This window comes from Daucus carota, chromosome 2 (assembly GCF_001625215.2).
Source record: "Daucus carota subsp. sativus chromosome 2, DH1 v3.0, whole genome shotgun sequence".
NCBI classification, from domain to species: Eukaryota; Viridiplantae; Streptophyta; class Magnoliopsida; order Apiales; family Apiaceae; genus Daucus; species Daucus carota.
Genome location: NC_030382.2, coordinates 39,628,556 through 39,644,534, shown reverse-complemented (window position 1 = coordinate 39,644,534; position 15,979 = coordinate 39,628,556). Strand labels below are relative to the sequence as shown.

Here is a 15,979-nt window from a genome sequence, read left to right as displayed (position 1 = left end):
CTTTTTTAAAATATGATCTTATTAGATCGCGCTCAAGGACCGCAGAATCTTGAATTTTAAATAGATTTTTAGGATTTAAATTTAAACACATTTTTTTTCAACATTGTGTGTGTTCAAAAATAATTTTAAAATATAATATATAGATATTGACATTTTTTGCATGTGAAGTTGTGCGGCGGAACCTAACTGGTACTAGAAATAAGGTAAGAGCTCCATGAGTTCTCCCTCTAATAGTTATTTCTTGAACATGACCCAGATTTCATAATATATTTTTAAATCATTTCTTTTCAAATAAAAATTTGAAATTTAAACTTTTATTCCAAAAATAAAATTTTAAAAATATTATAAAATTATATTTTTACAAGAGTTTCAAAATACTATATATATGCCCCCGGATTGAGGGAGTAACAAACAGGGACAAAATAAACATGTTCATTAAATTCCCATAAATGGTTTTGTCAAAACTCAAAAGAAAACAAGACAAGACATGATGCAAGGGAGATGAATACTTCCATAAAAATGAAAAAGGAAAGTACGGAGTTAGCCTATCTGTGTTTGGTCAGCGCCAATACATACACACATATATACATACACACACTCTCCTGCAGATACATTCATTCATTCTCTCTTCTTACCATATCAACCATCCCGCATATTCCTCCCCTCTCTCCTCTCTCCTCTCTCTTCACATACATATATATACATTTTTTCTATTTTTTTCCATTTTATCACACCATCATCTTCAGACCACCGTCAACGTCACGTCACCTTTTCCGATCACTTTTTCCATTTTTCAACTCTTCATCAATCTGGTACCCTCTTGGATCTCTCTCTCTGTCTCTCTCTTTGTATCTCTCTCTGTATATAAACTTGCCATTATATCATGTATGTATCCAATATTATTTCATTTTAAGCTCAATGGATCTGATCTAGCTGATTCTTTCGATTTGTGTTTACATGTGTATGATAAAGATTCAATCTTTTTGAATATTGGGCTTGGATATATGTTGAGACAAACACATTTTAATATTTATAGTAAAGATTCAATCTTTGTATATAGCAATTTATTAATTCATCTTTATGTTGCTTAAAGCAGACACATTTTATTATAAAGATGTTATCTTTGTAAACAATTTCATCAACTTTTGTTAATTGAAGGTTTTATAAAAAAAGGTTTGATCTTTGTATGGTAATTTATTAATTGGGCTGAATTGAATTTCTGTTGAGAAGGCATCGAATGAGGAAGGAGCTGTTGCCGGAGGATTTTTGATTGTTTCATGGGCAATACATGCCGTGGATCTTCTAGTGTACAAAGTTTTAACCAGGGAATAGCTAAGCCTCAAGAACACCACCGTTCCAGCTCCAACGAGTCGTCTAACAACTCCTCTTCGGATTATTCACCCACCACTTTAAACGCTCAACAACAAGTTGCTCAAGAATTTGAAAACGATAAACAACCCTCAGTTACCAACCATAATAATAAAAAAGAAAATAATTCTCCATCAGTTGTTATCCCCAAAAAGAAAAACAGTATGAACCGTAGCACCAACCCAACTTATTATGTCTTGGGTCATCCCACTCCCAACATACGTGATCTTTACACGCTTGGGCGTAAATTAGGGCAAGGTCAGTTTGGTACCACCTATTTATGCACCGAGAATTCCACAGGAACTGAATATGCTTGTAAATCTATTGCCAAGAGGAAGCTCATATCTAAAGAAGATGTAGAGGATGTTAGGAGGGAGATTCAAATAATGCACCATTTGGCTGGTCACGCGAATATAGTGACCATCAAGGGTGCATATGAGGACCACTTGTATGTCCATATAGTGATGGAGCTCTGTAACGGGGGAGAGTTGTTTGACAGGATTATTCACAGGGGACACTACAGCGAGAAGAAGGCTGCTGGATTAACAAAGATTATTGTAGGTGTTGTTGAGGCATGCCATTCACTTGGGGTTATGCATAGAGATCTTAAGCCTGAGAATTTCTTGTTAGTTAACAAGGATGATGATTTTTCTCTCAAAGCAATCGATTTTGGACTTTCAATTTTCTTTAAGCCAGGTATGTGACGGGGACTTGACTTGTAAATTTTTGTGGCTATTTTATATTATCCAGATAACGTACAATGTTTCATACCCATATGCCAGTTTAACTTAAATGTTCTAATTTTTTTCCACTACAACATAATTGTTTTTTAGGTCAGATTTTTACTGACGTGGTTGGTAGCCCGTATTATGTTGCTCCTGAGGTGCTTTTGAAGCACTATGGGAAAGAATCAGATATATGGACAGCAGGGGTTATATTATATATTCTACTAAGTGGTGTTCCTCCTTTCTGGGCCGGTATGCATTGCATTTGAAACAGAATTCAGGATCACCCAAATGACCTATAGACTAAAACTTGATCTCTTTTCTCTCCAGAAACTCAGCAGGGGATATTTGATTCGGTTTTGAAGGGGCACGTAGACTTTGAATCAGATCCCTGGCCTTTGATTTCAGATAGCGCTAAGGATCTCATCAGGAAGATGTTATGCAAGCGACCTTCAGATCGCTTAACTGCTCCTCAAGTCTTATGTATGTTTATCTTGTCTTGAAGTATCCAATTTAAGTCACTTTTTAACAGGATTAGGTCATTAGGGTCAACATTTGGAAAATTCTTTCTTTGTTTGTGTTATTTGTGACACTGTGATCAGATAATATAGATATATATATTTCGATTCTTTTTATACACCTTACAGAAATGATGTTACTTGAGTCATTGTTAAAAAATTGTTGGTAACTTGGTATGTAATTTCTGATTATTTGGTTGACTTTGTATATTTTAAATCAGAGTCTGGAAATGTTGAGTTTTAGATTATATGGCACGTAGAACATCTAATGAAATATTGATCAAAGATACTATGGTTGGAGGTTAGGCAATTTTGAGGTCTGTTTCTGGTGATTAACCTTGTATTTAAGTACAATTCTAGGCCCTCTTTTTGGTTGGTACATTATACTATCCAATTTTCAAACAATATCCTGTAATTATTGTCTTATAGAATTGGAAGCAAAGGAATCACATCGAGTATTTAATTTGCACCAAGTAAAGAGTTAAAGAATGAATTTTGAAGGAACAAAATCATTTGTTATGTTCAAATTTGATATGTGGCATTACTGCATTGTATACGCCTAACTATGAACCTAAAAGTTTGCGACTCAGAGCCAGTTGAATGTGTCGAACATGAATACTTGTCCATGTGTCGGAGTAGGCAACATTTTGATTTTTTTGTGTGTTTATGACCTAAAATAAGTGTACAAGACTCCAAGTGTTTGACATGGTTACTCGAGGAAGAGTGAAGAATCAAAGTAACAGACCCTCAAACACTAAGGTAAATGGGCAAGTGTTGAGGTGTTCCATACTGGACTAATCGGGCACTTCCTGGCATTTTCTCATGGTATTCAGAGGACATTCTCCTTGGATTTCCTTTTAGTTCCAGTAACAAATGCTATCCTTTTCCTACCTTTGCATGATTGCAATTACTAGATCTAGATGGTTAGACATGGCATGCTCATATACTTGTATGTTTATGTTAATTTTTCTTTTCTTATGGATCTAATACTAGCTTTTTCTATTGAGCTACCTCATAAGAGTACACAATTGAGTTTTCTAAGATTTTCTTTTTCGTCCAAATGTCTACCTCCTCATATATGGTGTAGGTCATGTAAAACTTATTACCGCCGGGGGGGGGGGGGGGGGGGGGGGGGGGGGTTGCAAGAAATTGATTGCTTTATTTATTTTTGGTTTATTCATTGAGTATCATATAGGTCATCCTTGGATTAGTGAACAAGGAGTTGCTCCTGATAGATCCCTGGATCCAGCTGTACTCTCTCGCCTGAAACAGTTCTCTGCAATGAATAAGTTGAAGAAGATGGCTTTACGGGTATGTAGATAGGCTCAAAAGATTGTATTTGAAGCAAATGCAGTGATACTGTAGCTGATCTGATATGGCACATTTTGAACTAATCCGCTGTTATCCGCGTACCTGTCTTGAGTTTATTATGCCTATATTTTGGTCTTGATTAGCCTATTTGTCTGACAGAATAGTTATGAGGAAAGTTTCCCCTCATAAATTTTCCTGTTTCATCTGGTGAAAAAACCTTGCTTTCCATGACTATGAGAAGAAGCCTAATCTGTTTCTTTTTTGTGCAGGTTATTGCTGAAAGTTTGTCAGAGGAGGAAATTGCTGGTCTGAAAGAAATGTTCAAGGCAATGGACACTGATAACAGTGGTGCAATAACATTTGATGAACTCAAGGCTGGTTTGAGAAAATATGGTTCAACCTTAAAGGATACAGAGATACGTGACCTTATGGACGCAGTAAGATATTTTTTTACTTATGCTTGTCTTGAACTGAAATTATAGATTAGTAAATGTTTGGCCAAAGGACCAATGAGACAGAAACTAGGTCAAAGGTTTGAGTAGAAAACTGTCAAAAATGAGGGAGGGGATAAGAGCCATTGAACAATTCTTAAAGTTCTTATTCCTTCAGATGAAGTTACGGCACTTGGTTGCATTACTCTCCCGTCTAATACCTCTTTACTCGCACAGTGTGTGCATATCTGTATACTGCATAGTATGAAAAATACTGATTTTATAAATTGTATCACCCACCTCGGGGCCACACCCCACTCAATCCACTCCGGGCCCGCTAGAGCCTCGCCAAGGCTCCGCACAGGCCCTGGACAGGCTCCAGAAAGCCTTAAGAGCCAAAACTTGGCCCCACCATGATCCCACTGGGCCCCACACCTATCCTACTGGGCCCCACTTAGACCCTGTCTAGGCCAATATCGGGGTCCATCCCCGGTGCCAAAACCCGTACCATTCTACTTAATCGCATTGGTTTGTATTTAGTTTGTATTTTAGTAGTTTGTATTTTAGTAGTTTGTATTGGAGTAGAACCCTATATATATATAATATAGGGTCGCGCTCAAGAGAGAACCAATGCTTAAAATCCATAGAATCACTGAGGTTCTGCTGCAGAACCCTATATTTAACATAGATTTCTAGGATCTAAATCTAAATACATGTTTTTTTTGCATCGTTGTTTGTGTTAAAAAGTAATTTCAAAATATAATACATAAATAAAACATTTTTTTAATGTGCAAGTTCTGCTGGAGAAATAAGGTAAGGGTTCTAAGTAACAAGTACACATAACTTAATAGAGGGTTCCCTTTCTTTGCGAACATAGCAAGTGTCTTGTATATTTATTTCTCTTACATCTGGAGTTCTTGGCAATAGATATCTCATGGATGGTGGTATCCTTTATACATTTATAAATTGTCTAAATAGTTAATATACTTTTCAGGCTGACGTGGATAATAGTGGGTCTATTGACTATGGTGAGTTTGTAGCAGCGACAATTCATCTGAACAAACTTGAACGTGAGGAACATCTCATGGCTGCGTTTCAGTATTTCGACAAAGATAGCAGTGGTTATATTACAGTTGATGAGCTCCAGCAAGCTTGTGCAGAACATAACATGACTGATGCTTACCTTGAAGACATTATAAAAGAAGTTGATCAAGATAATGTAAGTGAAAACTGAAAAGCATATGATCATTACCTTGGTATATTATTTGTGTAGTGATTGTCCCCAGTCCACTACCCAAAATCACATTTCCTGATTAGATATGGAGGTTCAAATACGTTATTATAATTAACAGAACCAGATATACTTTTCCTCATAAACATCACCTGCATACTTGCATTGAATATGCCAGAGTTAGATAGTTTATTCTAATTGTCACTATGTACACTAAATATAAATCAGAGGCTGTTTAGGGAAACTATCATCAGATATTTATGTATTCTTACAGGATGGGAGGATCGATTATGGTGAATTTGTTGCTATGATGCAAAAAGGCAATGCAGGAGTTGGAAGGCGAACCATGCGACACAGTCTGAATATGAGTAGGAGAGATTCACAAGGAGCTCAATAGCTGAAAAGTAATACGGCGTCCATTGGTATGCTTTGAGGCTCTACTATACAGTAATCCTGTATCTTGTTCGTTTACCATTATAGCGCAAAATATATATCCTCTCTATCTTTAAGAGAATTTAAGACTCATAAGATAACTTTTGCACGTCTGCAAAAAACTGAATGACTTCTTTTAATACTAGGTGTGGATCCCAGAAAGGGTCTACCAAAGCCTGTAAAAAGCTCTGTTTGTTTGTCGGAAAATACTTTTTAAGAAAATGTTTTGCTGGTTTGTGGGCAAAGTCAAACAAATGCAGGGGAATTGGAAATCCTGGAATATGTTTTCCTGCTTTGGTTTGTTTGTTTGGTTCCTGGAAAACATTTCACGGAAGGTAAACAGACGCTGGAAAACGAGAAAAACATTTCTCTTGACATTGTTTTCTGGCAAACAAACGGACCTTAGTTTATTGTAGCTTTTTTCTTGTTAGTCCTTTTTATGGCATAATTCTAGCTACTTATATCATCAAAGCTGGCCATATTAGTAGATGAATAGATGGTTAAGAATCTGAAGATTGTGAGCTGAAACAGTGTTATGACTAACATTAGTGGTGGATCCTGAAACCCGCCCCGCATTATCTATCTTTGTAACTTAGTTGCTAAATTTTGGTGGACAATAGGTTTAAGGGTTAATTGGCTGTTACAATTGAAAAATCATGGAAGTTACTGGTTCTTTAAAAGGTCTAGAAGTACTCTGCTTCATTTCTGCGCTGCAAATTTTTGCAGGTTATACAGCAAGGACGGATAGGAGGTTCCACGACACTTAAATGATTAACGAATCCTCCCATCCAGTGGGAGAAAGTTTAAAAGCACGCGTGTAGAGTTTTTGAATACTTGATTCCCATTGATCTGTAACTCGGGATGTTGCAAATTGTGTAAATTATGTAGCTACTAACGGATGCAGAAGGCTTCTGCTCTAGTTGCTTTCGGATGCAGAAGTTTCCTCTCCTTTTTTTTTTTTTTGGAAAGTCAGAAGTTTCTATATGTATGTACATTGTTACTTATGTACATTGTTCATATTATTCAAGCAAAACAAAACATTTATTTGTTTATATGGAGAGCCCAACTAAACAAAGCTCTTTTTTCTTTAGTGTATATAACAGTATAAGGAGTATAATTTCGTAGAGCATGTAAGTTTTAATACCACTTGTAGGCTGTAGCTAGATCATATAATAGCATGCGGCCATGCGACCTATTTTAATTTCAGCAGTGTCCTTTCTAGTTCAGGCTTCAGCATAAATAACTTTTCAAGTATCTTGTAAAAAATCTAATGTATCATCTTCAGGTCCCTTCTTTTTCTTTTTTTTATGAAATGTGTCTAAATTTTAATCTTTAGTACAAATGTTAATCTTGAAAATCTGGATTACACTACTCTCCAAAATTATAAATTCTCTAGATTGATAAAAGGTTTCGATCCCAAGTCGAGATCAGTACTAAAATTTAATAACCCTTCTACCTTGTTAATTACTCCGTTAATTACTCCAGGAGTTTTTGAATACTTGATTCCTATTGGCTATTGATCCTATTGTTGTAAAGCACAGCACAGACACCCGATTTTTTCTTCTTCTCGTGCCAAAGCCCGACTCATTCTTTTGAGATTGTACGATTAGTAGATATTATCCATGAACTCATTGTCTAAAAATTCAACTGTAAATCTTGGTTGTCTTCTTCTTTCTGACAAGAGATCACAATATACACACTTAAAATCGAAAATTCTTCTTTAATGTATAACAAAGAATATGTTCATTTATTGATATGTTAACAAATTCACTCATTCAACATTTTTCTGTGACCAAGTGTGTTACTATATCGAAATTCACCTAGAATTTGCTTTGAAGTCCATATATTTGGATCTAACCCGTAAAATGAGCAGTACTTGAGCGAAAATATCTTTCCGGTCTATGAGGGTTGCATTGCATCAGCTTCCACTAGTGTTTTTCTCATCTGCTGAAGTCACTCGGAGTTGCTTTGTCCGCAGCTTCTTTCCATAGTGTTATTTTTGGTAGGGAAAACACACTATTGCGGTAGAGCAGTCTCACGTGATGTGGCAATTTCCTGCAAAATTGACCAAACATTAGATGGGAATGATTTACCAGGCAGGTTGGTTTAGAACTAGTCCAGCACTATTACCATGCAATAATCTACCCCAACTACAACTAACTTTCTATTTTGTTCAGGTCGTCTAATTGAAGAACATAAGCAATTTACAAGAAAAGTAGGATATTAAAACCAGAGGCTATATCAAAAGTAAACAAAACACAGTATAACAAATTATGAAGCAGAATGAAGCAGAAGCCTCGGCATAACAATTTTAAGGTCCCCACACATGAGTGAGATTCACCGAGTGTGTTTAGTTGGTAAACACGGCATAGAGGTACTTGCCTTGCAGACTTGCAGTTCACGGAAAAGACATAAGCTAGCTAGCACCAACAAAGTTTATTGTCACCAAGTGCATTACTTAAAAAGCCCTCAGATACATTCTGAATAAACCAAAGTGAAGGATTACTGAAGTTACATCGATGGGATCATGTCCATATAAACTGCAGCAACTTCCTACTTGGCATTTAATTGCAAGATGTAGAAGCAAAACAGAGATAAATTTTTTATATAAATTATTTATGGTCTTTCACACAAGTGACAAGGCCAAGATATGTCAAAACTCTTCCGGCATTCAATAGAAAATTGCGCGCTTACCTTCAGTTCAGCATTGCTTGAAAATGTGCATTTTGATGTAATGGCATTTCCCTCGCTAAAAAGCCATCCCACCTCACAGTGTGTTTCCCCTTTGTCTTCTTTCATGGAGCACCACAGTTTCCTTGGTAACAGTACAAGATTGCTTCCATCTCTTGTTAAGTTCTGGGTCTTATTTTGAACAAATTCCTGAATATTCTTCTGCAACACCAAGAAGCACAATTACTTAGATTGAAGGACATGGAGTTGCATTATGCACATCACACACAAGCAGGGGTGCATGTCAGAAATTAATGGTAGTGCGGACAAAAATTCATAACATGTAAAAAATCATTTAAGTAGGGCAATCTTTTAATTAAGTGAAGCAGAAATTCAAAGTTAATTATATTTAGTATAATACTTGCGTATGTATTGCCAATTCAGAGAGGTCAATTGTCCCCACTTCTAACACAGTGGCTATGCCCCCTGCACACAGCACTACCTTCTTAGGTTATAGTGTTGCTTCGGAGTATGATTTGACAATATTACTTTATACAGTAGAAGTTCAGGTGCAAACCTGTCTAGGAAGTTAATGATGTAAATTAAGAACAGAAATACGACATGATTTGACAACTCATACGGAGCTCTAAACAAACCCCTATTCAAGGGGATTTTTTTTTTTTAGACCCTGATATATAAGAATGCCTACAAGGGGATTATAAGGTAATGCTAGTCATTAGATCTGATTAATAACACTAAAGTATTAAGCATGCTCTTATAATTAGGTTTTAACTAAACACATCCAAAATGAATAGCTTATCGATTGATCATAACAAATTAAGAAAATAAGCAGTGCTCAAGAATTGGGTCCCTGGCTACCAAAGTAAATCTGCTAGCCTCACGATTGATGGGTGAGTGTGCATGCCTGTGCATTAATAATCATAGCAAAGAGAAGCAGTAACGCTAGAGAGTAAAAGAAAAATTGAGAGAATATTTTGGAAGTTACTTCTTGAGAGTTGTGGAAGATGGCGACAGAACTTAGGCCTTGCCATATCCCAGCTACTTCTGAACTATTTAATGCCTCGGTGCAAGCAAATGCTGTATCACGAATAGAACATCCACCAAGTGATTCCCCATTTCTGAAAGGGCCATACCATTGTTCAATAAAGACTTTGATATTCTGCATCTTGAATTTGCTATTTTCAACTCGAATACCCTGAATTATTCTGACACGTGACTCCTGATCTTGGGGATGAACCAAGCAGTGCTCCAACTCAAGTAAATTGTATGTATCTTGAGTTTTGACACACCAAACAGCTGCATAAGAACCGTTAGATTGATAAGCAAAAGCAGAAACATTGTTTTCCGCTCCACCTATATGTCTCTCATCTATGCTATGCCTTGTAGCAGCATCAGCTTCACAACCAACTGTGGGAAGTAGTTTGATCAATTTGTACTTGGCAATGAGATCTTCCGGTTCAGCCAGAGTAGGGCACTGAGTCTGCCAATCATGCACCTTAACCTCCCATTCCCTGTAAGCTTCAGGGACAACATTTTCTGGAAGTTCAAATGGTTTTCCTTCAGGGGAAAAATCTGCTCCAAAACCATCCCATTCACCAGATACGCGTTTGGCAAAATCAGGCCACTCTTCACCAGACATAAAAACAGAAGGAAAACAGTGTGGATAAGGTTATAGAAGAAGAAAGTACACTATTACTTGAACAAACTCAGTGTCCGTGCAGATTGCAGATGTTAGGGTGTGGTTAATCTTTTGTTCCATTTTTGTAATGCAGCATAAGAGAGGACACACTCACTGCTATATTGTCTTATACCATATAATACAACTCATTTTTAAACATGATCTCCATATGTTTTCCCCATTTTCAATTTCTTTTATGAGTAGGTCAACCTGAACCAGAAAGCTTTATCTAGGTTAAAAACGAATATCATATATATAGAAGAGTAGAAGGATAATTTCAGAGAAAAAGTTCCAAGAAAATAAATTTTCAGAAATATATATATGTATAAGGACAACAGGATATATGTTAAGGAAGAAAAACTTCAGTAAATAAATCTACAGCACAAGACATACAATACTTATACACTAGAACAAGAGAGTAAAAAAACCCAAGACAGAAAGTTAAACGATAAAATAATAGCGCAGGGAAAAATTGTTTCAATCTTACGCAATTTCCTATACATGCAATTGCACTGACCACTTCTATCAAAAATCAATTTGTCATCTAAATTCAACTCCAAGTGTCAAATACTACTGTCATCCTACTCACTCATCTTTGAAAGCTACCCGACAAAGAGTTTCCTTCTGATGCTCCATGTCGTAGCTCATGAAACAGCATGTACAATAAATGTGCTGTTTGTGAAGACGACTACTTATGTAACACGGAATTTCTAGTACACTTAGAGATATCACCATTTAAAGTTGAGCAAATTTTTTATTAACTTGTAATCTTTCCTTTTACAATTACGTATAAGCCTCTAGATATTGCATCAACACTAGGAAAACCCTGCACTCCTGGTTCAATAACATAATTCTAATCCTTGTTCATCAGAATTTGCTGCTTGACTAGTCAAGGGATAGGAGATGTCAACTATGAACACACCATTCGAACTACTGCACCAGTACTCCTCATTTGCTTCTTAACCACTGCTGGCAACAAATTATTAGACTTTTTACCATTTCTATGATTTATGCCTCTGTGTGAATTGCTCGAATTATGTAGACCGTGTCACTATTTGCTTCTTATATACTACACAGACACAAACTCATGATTATGCTTCTTATATACCTATTCATATAGATAATATCATTATTCAAATAAGGTTCTATGGAACACCACTGAAGATCACAATTCTTTAAGAACCCGGTACTTATCCTAAACAAAAATGGTTATCATATCCAACAAAAATACAACTAATCTTTAGAAGAGATATAAACTTTAAGAACACTTAACAAATATCGCAGAACACGACAAAATACAAATTCCACGTATATTAGTTCCTGTCTTCCTGATGCTTAGTATTTGCATATAGTAGTAGGTGTTCTAAAGATCCCTGATTTATTTAAAAATCTCCGATTAATTCTTGAAGAATATTTTAGCGATTACACTCCGGTTTGACTAAAAATCCCCCATTTATCAAAAAAATCTCCGATAAATCCTAAATCGGTAGGTCAAACGATTAGTTCCAATTCCCGAATCCTGCAATTATGATAGTAGCACAATAGTAGTATTGTGCATTTAGCTACTAATTTCCATATATTAAAGAATATTGTTTAATTGACTTCAGACAATCATCATGTAGCACAATAAAGTCAAACTATATAAAGAAGGATTGATGGCCTAATAAGTTTGCTCAAGAGATAAGAATTCTCCTATATTCAAAACCCAGGTATTTTTAACACATATTACAGTGGGATTATCAATTAATCACTAGTATTGAAATCAAAGTTCACAACTTTTCACATAAACACAGCTAATAAGACCATTATTTAACATCTCACTGAAACAAACAGACCATAATTTGGAACACAAACATGCATAAAGAACAAAGAAACAATAAAAACATCATGGGTATGATTACTTACGGGAAGAAGACGATGATGATGAAGAAGAAAGCTCTGTGGATGTTGAGATGGCAGGGGAAGAAGAAGCTTGGCGGCAACTAATGATGTTCTTGTGAGTATTATAATTAGGAAGCTGGGTGTGATTGATCATCTTTTTGTTGTTGTAAGATGAGAATTTATTTGTATTATTCAACCCTTTGATGTTCTGCCATAATGCATTTGCAGCAGCCATTTTATTATTGAGCAAAATGAGAGAGAGAAGAGAGAGAGGCCTGCTTTGAGCCCAAATCTTTAATGTTACGTGGGTGGTCAGTAGTTAGACAAGAAAAAGTACACATGTTCGTGGGACCTTTTCTCTGCAAAGAAAGAAGGATATTCGATAAATTCGATCTCGTTTTCGGTTCAACAATTTATATATACTCTTTTCAGTTAAAAAAAAAAAAAAAATCAGTGATCTGATTTCTAAATTAAGTAATTTACCTATCTTTTTTGTGGAAACAACTTACACTAAGGAAAAATTGGGTGAAAAATATAAGTATCTTATTTAAGTTTTAAGAAAATGCTTTTAACAAGATAATTCATTTCTAAAAATGTTCAGAATAGCTAATGAGTTTGCTAAATTAGTTAAATATATTATTGTAAAATAATAATTGACTTGATTTTGTTAAATTTGTGAAATGTTGCACTCAAGTATTTCTTACGATGTTCAATTTCTCAGACTAGAATGAATCGTATATCATGTGTTCAATAATATTAATGAGCTTAATGAGAGGGGTCTTCTTAGGTTTTTTAGAAAATATTGTTTGACCATTTTAAGTGCTAATTCTCCGCTTCAACTTGTGGATTTTACCAATCTTATCATATATATGATTTATGTCGATATTACGGTGTTACTCATGCTCACGCTGATAGTTGTATCTGAAAGAGATGTGGAGACAAATGAGTCATGATCAAGAAACATGGAGTGGATGATGAGCACAAAGTAATATAAAGAAACAAAAATTGGTTATAAATTAGACGTATATACGTTGATGCTTGAAGACTATAACGATGATACCTCAAATTTGCTGCTTACAAGATATGTGAACTTTTATTTTGAGGTGTTTGGATATGAAATAATTAATTTGATTTATTTATTTATATATCTCTTATTATTATTATTGTCATCATCATAATCACAATGAGTGATTGTTCGATTGTCTCGATATAAGATTAGCATGTGATAAAAAAAAACTAATGGTTAGTTATTATTATTGTTTAATTGATACTATTTATAATGATCATGTAGTTAATATATAATGAAGTGCCTTTTTTTTAAAAAAAAATAAAGGTGTTAATATAATAATAAAAAGTCATACGGCACATCGAGTCGAACAAAAAGTAAATTGTTATCGTTCGTTCTCATGAAGAGACAACTAGACAATATATTGAAGATAAATGTTATGCAAATACAAGTACCCATTTCATTCATCCTCGTTGAATTACTGTTACCCTCTTCATCAGGCCCAGATGGAGCTATCGTTTGAGTTATTGACCAGAACTTCGATTCCATATAGAATTTCATCATCAAATCAAGACCACTGTTTACAATAAAGAAGCAAAAATAAATCTATACCAAGGAAAGAAAACAACATGAAAATACAAGCCGAAGACCGAAATAAAATCAAAACTGAAAACAAATGAAAATAAATTAAACATATAGTGAGTATAAGGCATATTGTTGAAGTTGAGGTTAGTAAAATATTAACTAAATTACTATGACATAGTTTTTTATATTACATTTTTTTTGACAAATGCAAGGAGATTTCATTAACTTGAATATAATACAGTCGGGACACACCCCTGACTGTCGATACAATCAGGTGGTAAAATAAATAACATAAACAATTAGATGATTTGTTTCCTGATCGTTTAACACATATAATTTAAAAATTCTTGAAACTAAAAACGAAATCAAAGACATTCCAAGCGATCCAAATTGCACCAACATCACTGGAAATAGTAACATCGCAATTGACCATATCACATAAAAACTATTGTTAGCCCGATGTTCAGAAACACCAATCGCATAAATTGAGATTGAAGAAACGGCACCACAGCTATCTACACACCGGACACCAGCTATAGACGTGCCGAAGGCACCCCAGCTATCTACATGTCGGATACCAGCTATAGACATGCCGAAAATGTAAACTAATGAAGGATGAACAATCTTTGGTCGTGAAAGGTGAGCTCCTGCAATAATCGCCACCATCCCAGATTCGATACAGTCTTTACAGATCACCAAAAATATCAATAAACTCGTTCTCAACAGATATCACACGAATTAAACCCAATCAAAACTAAACAAAAACATAACAAAACACTCCAAAAGGAGTGACAAAACACACACTACAAGAGGAGAGACACACAAACACCCAAAAGATTGGGTTTATTAAAAGGAAATTAAAAAGATAATGAAGGGGTTGAGGTTTTCTACTGGAGAAAACCAGTGGAAGCCCCCCGATTTACTTAAACATGGACAAACCCTAATAGAGGAGAGGGAGGCGGCTTAACCTAATTTTTTTTTATTTTTTATATTATATTTAAGACTTGAACTAGGACACTCTTGGACTTACTTTAAAAACTAATTGTAGCTTAAGTGTTGTTCATGGTCATAATGAATTGATAGATAGGGGTTGACCATGAAATTGACGTGGTTGCACACATATAATAAAAGAATCACACAAATAATTCATAATTCTTGAACTAAAAAACATATAGAGCAGTAGTTAAATTATTTAAAGATTCAAATAGTTGATCATAGATACGAAATAATTAAACAAGTAATGAAACTACTATTAAATTATAAAATACGAATCCAAGATACGTCAAAAAAATTTATTGAAGTAATCCAATATAAAAAATATGGATCCAAGATACGTCAAAAGATACTTAAAGACAGAAACAGTTGATTTGTTTTCTTCAATAATCTCCCTCTTCATGGAAGGAATTGTACCTTTTTGATTGTGTTTTCTAGATATACATCATCGGAGTTTCCGATTTACATTTTTATTCGATTCAAACAGAGCTTTTCGGAATAGAGAGTTAATCGTCAATCTTGGTTGTTTTCTCTTCTTGGTGAGAGCTTTGTTTTCATTTTTTTCATAAGAAGCAGGGGTCTTGATTTGGTGATGAAATTTTATATGAAATCGCAGTTATGATCAACTTGGCATAATGAAGAGGGTATCGGTAATTCAACGAGAATGCATGATGTGAGTATTTGTATTTGTATATATATTATCTTCAAAATATCGTTTAACTGTCGTTCATGAGAAAAGACGATTGCAATTTATTATTTGTTCGACTCAATCATTGGTGTAGATGTCGTACGTTTTTTTATTATTATATTAACACCTTTGTTTCAAAAAACAAATATAAAAAAGTTATTAAATATTAAATCAAACAATGGTGTCTTGCAAGCCGCTATAGTGTAAATGAATAAAGTTTTGTAACCATATTGAATACCCTTGATCCTATTATATTATTTATTCAAATTATTAACTATAATCTTTTTATGAGTTAAATATTATTAATAATATTTTCCAACAAAAAGTATCGCATCACCAAAACATTAAAAATTCGGCAAGACCAACATAAGAAATATAATGTTAAGATAATTTCTACTATCACATATTATCAAAACACCGTCAGAAATCTCCAGTACCTCA

General features: G+C 34.7%; 2 protein-coding genes across 3 annotated transcripts; one reads left to right on the top strand and one right to left on the bottom strand.

Moving 5' to 3' along the window:
* The first annotated feature begins 547 nt into the window (after positions 1-547).
* LOC108208734 (calcium-dependent protein kinase 26) lies at positions 548-7,068 on the top strand. Its single transcript, XM_017379256.2, has 9 exons — positions 548-812; positions 1,231-2,064; positions 2,202-2,345; positions 2,424-2,576; positions 3,807-3,922; positions 4,192-4,359; positions 5,348-5,572; positions 5,859-6,006; positions 6,743-7,068. Exons 2-8 carry the CDS (start codon positions 1,278-1,280, stop codon positions 5,979-5,981), a joined length of 1,716 nt encoding a protein of 571 aa, XP_017234745.1. The 5' UTR covers positions 548-812; positions 1,231-1,277; the 3' UTR covers positions 5,982-6,006; positions 6,743-7,068.
* Positions 7,069-7,709: 641 nt separating this feature from the next.
* LOC108208736 (uncharacterized) lies at positions 7,710-12,574 on the bottom strand. 2 transcript variants are annotated; one of them, XM_064087482.1, is made up of 5 exons: positions 12,291-12,574; positions 9,693-10,333; positions 8,711-8,908; positions 8,399-8,496; positions 7,710-8,071 (listed from the first exon to the last, which is right to left on the bottom strand). In XM_064087482.1, the coding sequence occupies exons 1-4, from the start codon at positions 12,499-12,501 to the stop codon at positions 8,437-8,439; spliced, it is 1,110 nt and encodes a 369-aa protein (XP_063943552.1). In that variant the 5' UTR covers positions 12,502-12,574; the 3' UTR covers positions 7,710-8,071; positions 8,399-8,436. The 2 variants fall into 2 exon arrangements, with proteins under 2 accessions (XP_063943552.1, XP_017234748.1); XM_017379259.2 differs by lacking the exon at positions 8,399-8,496 and having other exon boundaries at positions 12,291-12,573.
* Between the last annotated feature and the right edge of the window lie 3,405 nt (positions 12,575-15,979).

Bases quoted from the DNA above. Each gene is read 5' to 3' on its own strand.
- LOC108208734 (XM_017379256.2), top strand. From the start codon at position 1,278: ATGGGCAATACATGCCGTGGATCTTCTAGTGTACAAAGTTTTAACCAG. The intron at 3,923-4,191 runs GTATGTAGATAG...TTTTTTGTGCAG, and splicing joins TGAAGAAGATGGCTTTACGG to GTTATTGCTGAAAGTTTGTC. The intron at 4,360-5,347 runs GTAAGATATTTT...TATACTTTTCAG, and splicing joins TACGTGACCTTATGGACGCA to GCTGACGTGGATAATAGTGG.
- LOC108208736 (XM_064087482.1), bottom strand. From the start codon at position 12,501: ATGGCTGCTGCAAATGCATTATGGCAGAACATCAAAGGGTTGAATAAT. The intron at 10,334-12,290 runs GTAAGTAATCAT...TGTCTGGTGAAG, and splicing joins ATCATCATCGTCTTCTTCCC to AGTGGCCTGATTTTGCCAAA. The intron at 8,497-8,710 runs GTAAGCGCGCAA...TGGTTTATTCAG, and splicing joins CAAGCAATGCTGAACTGAAG to AATGTATCTGAGGGCTTTTT.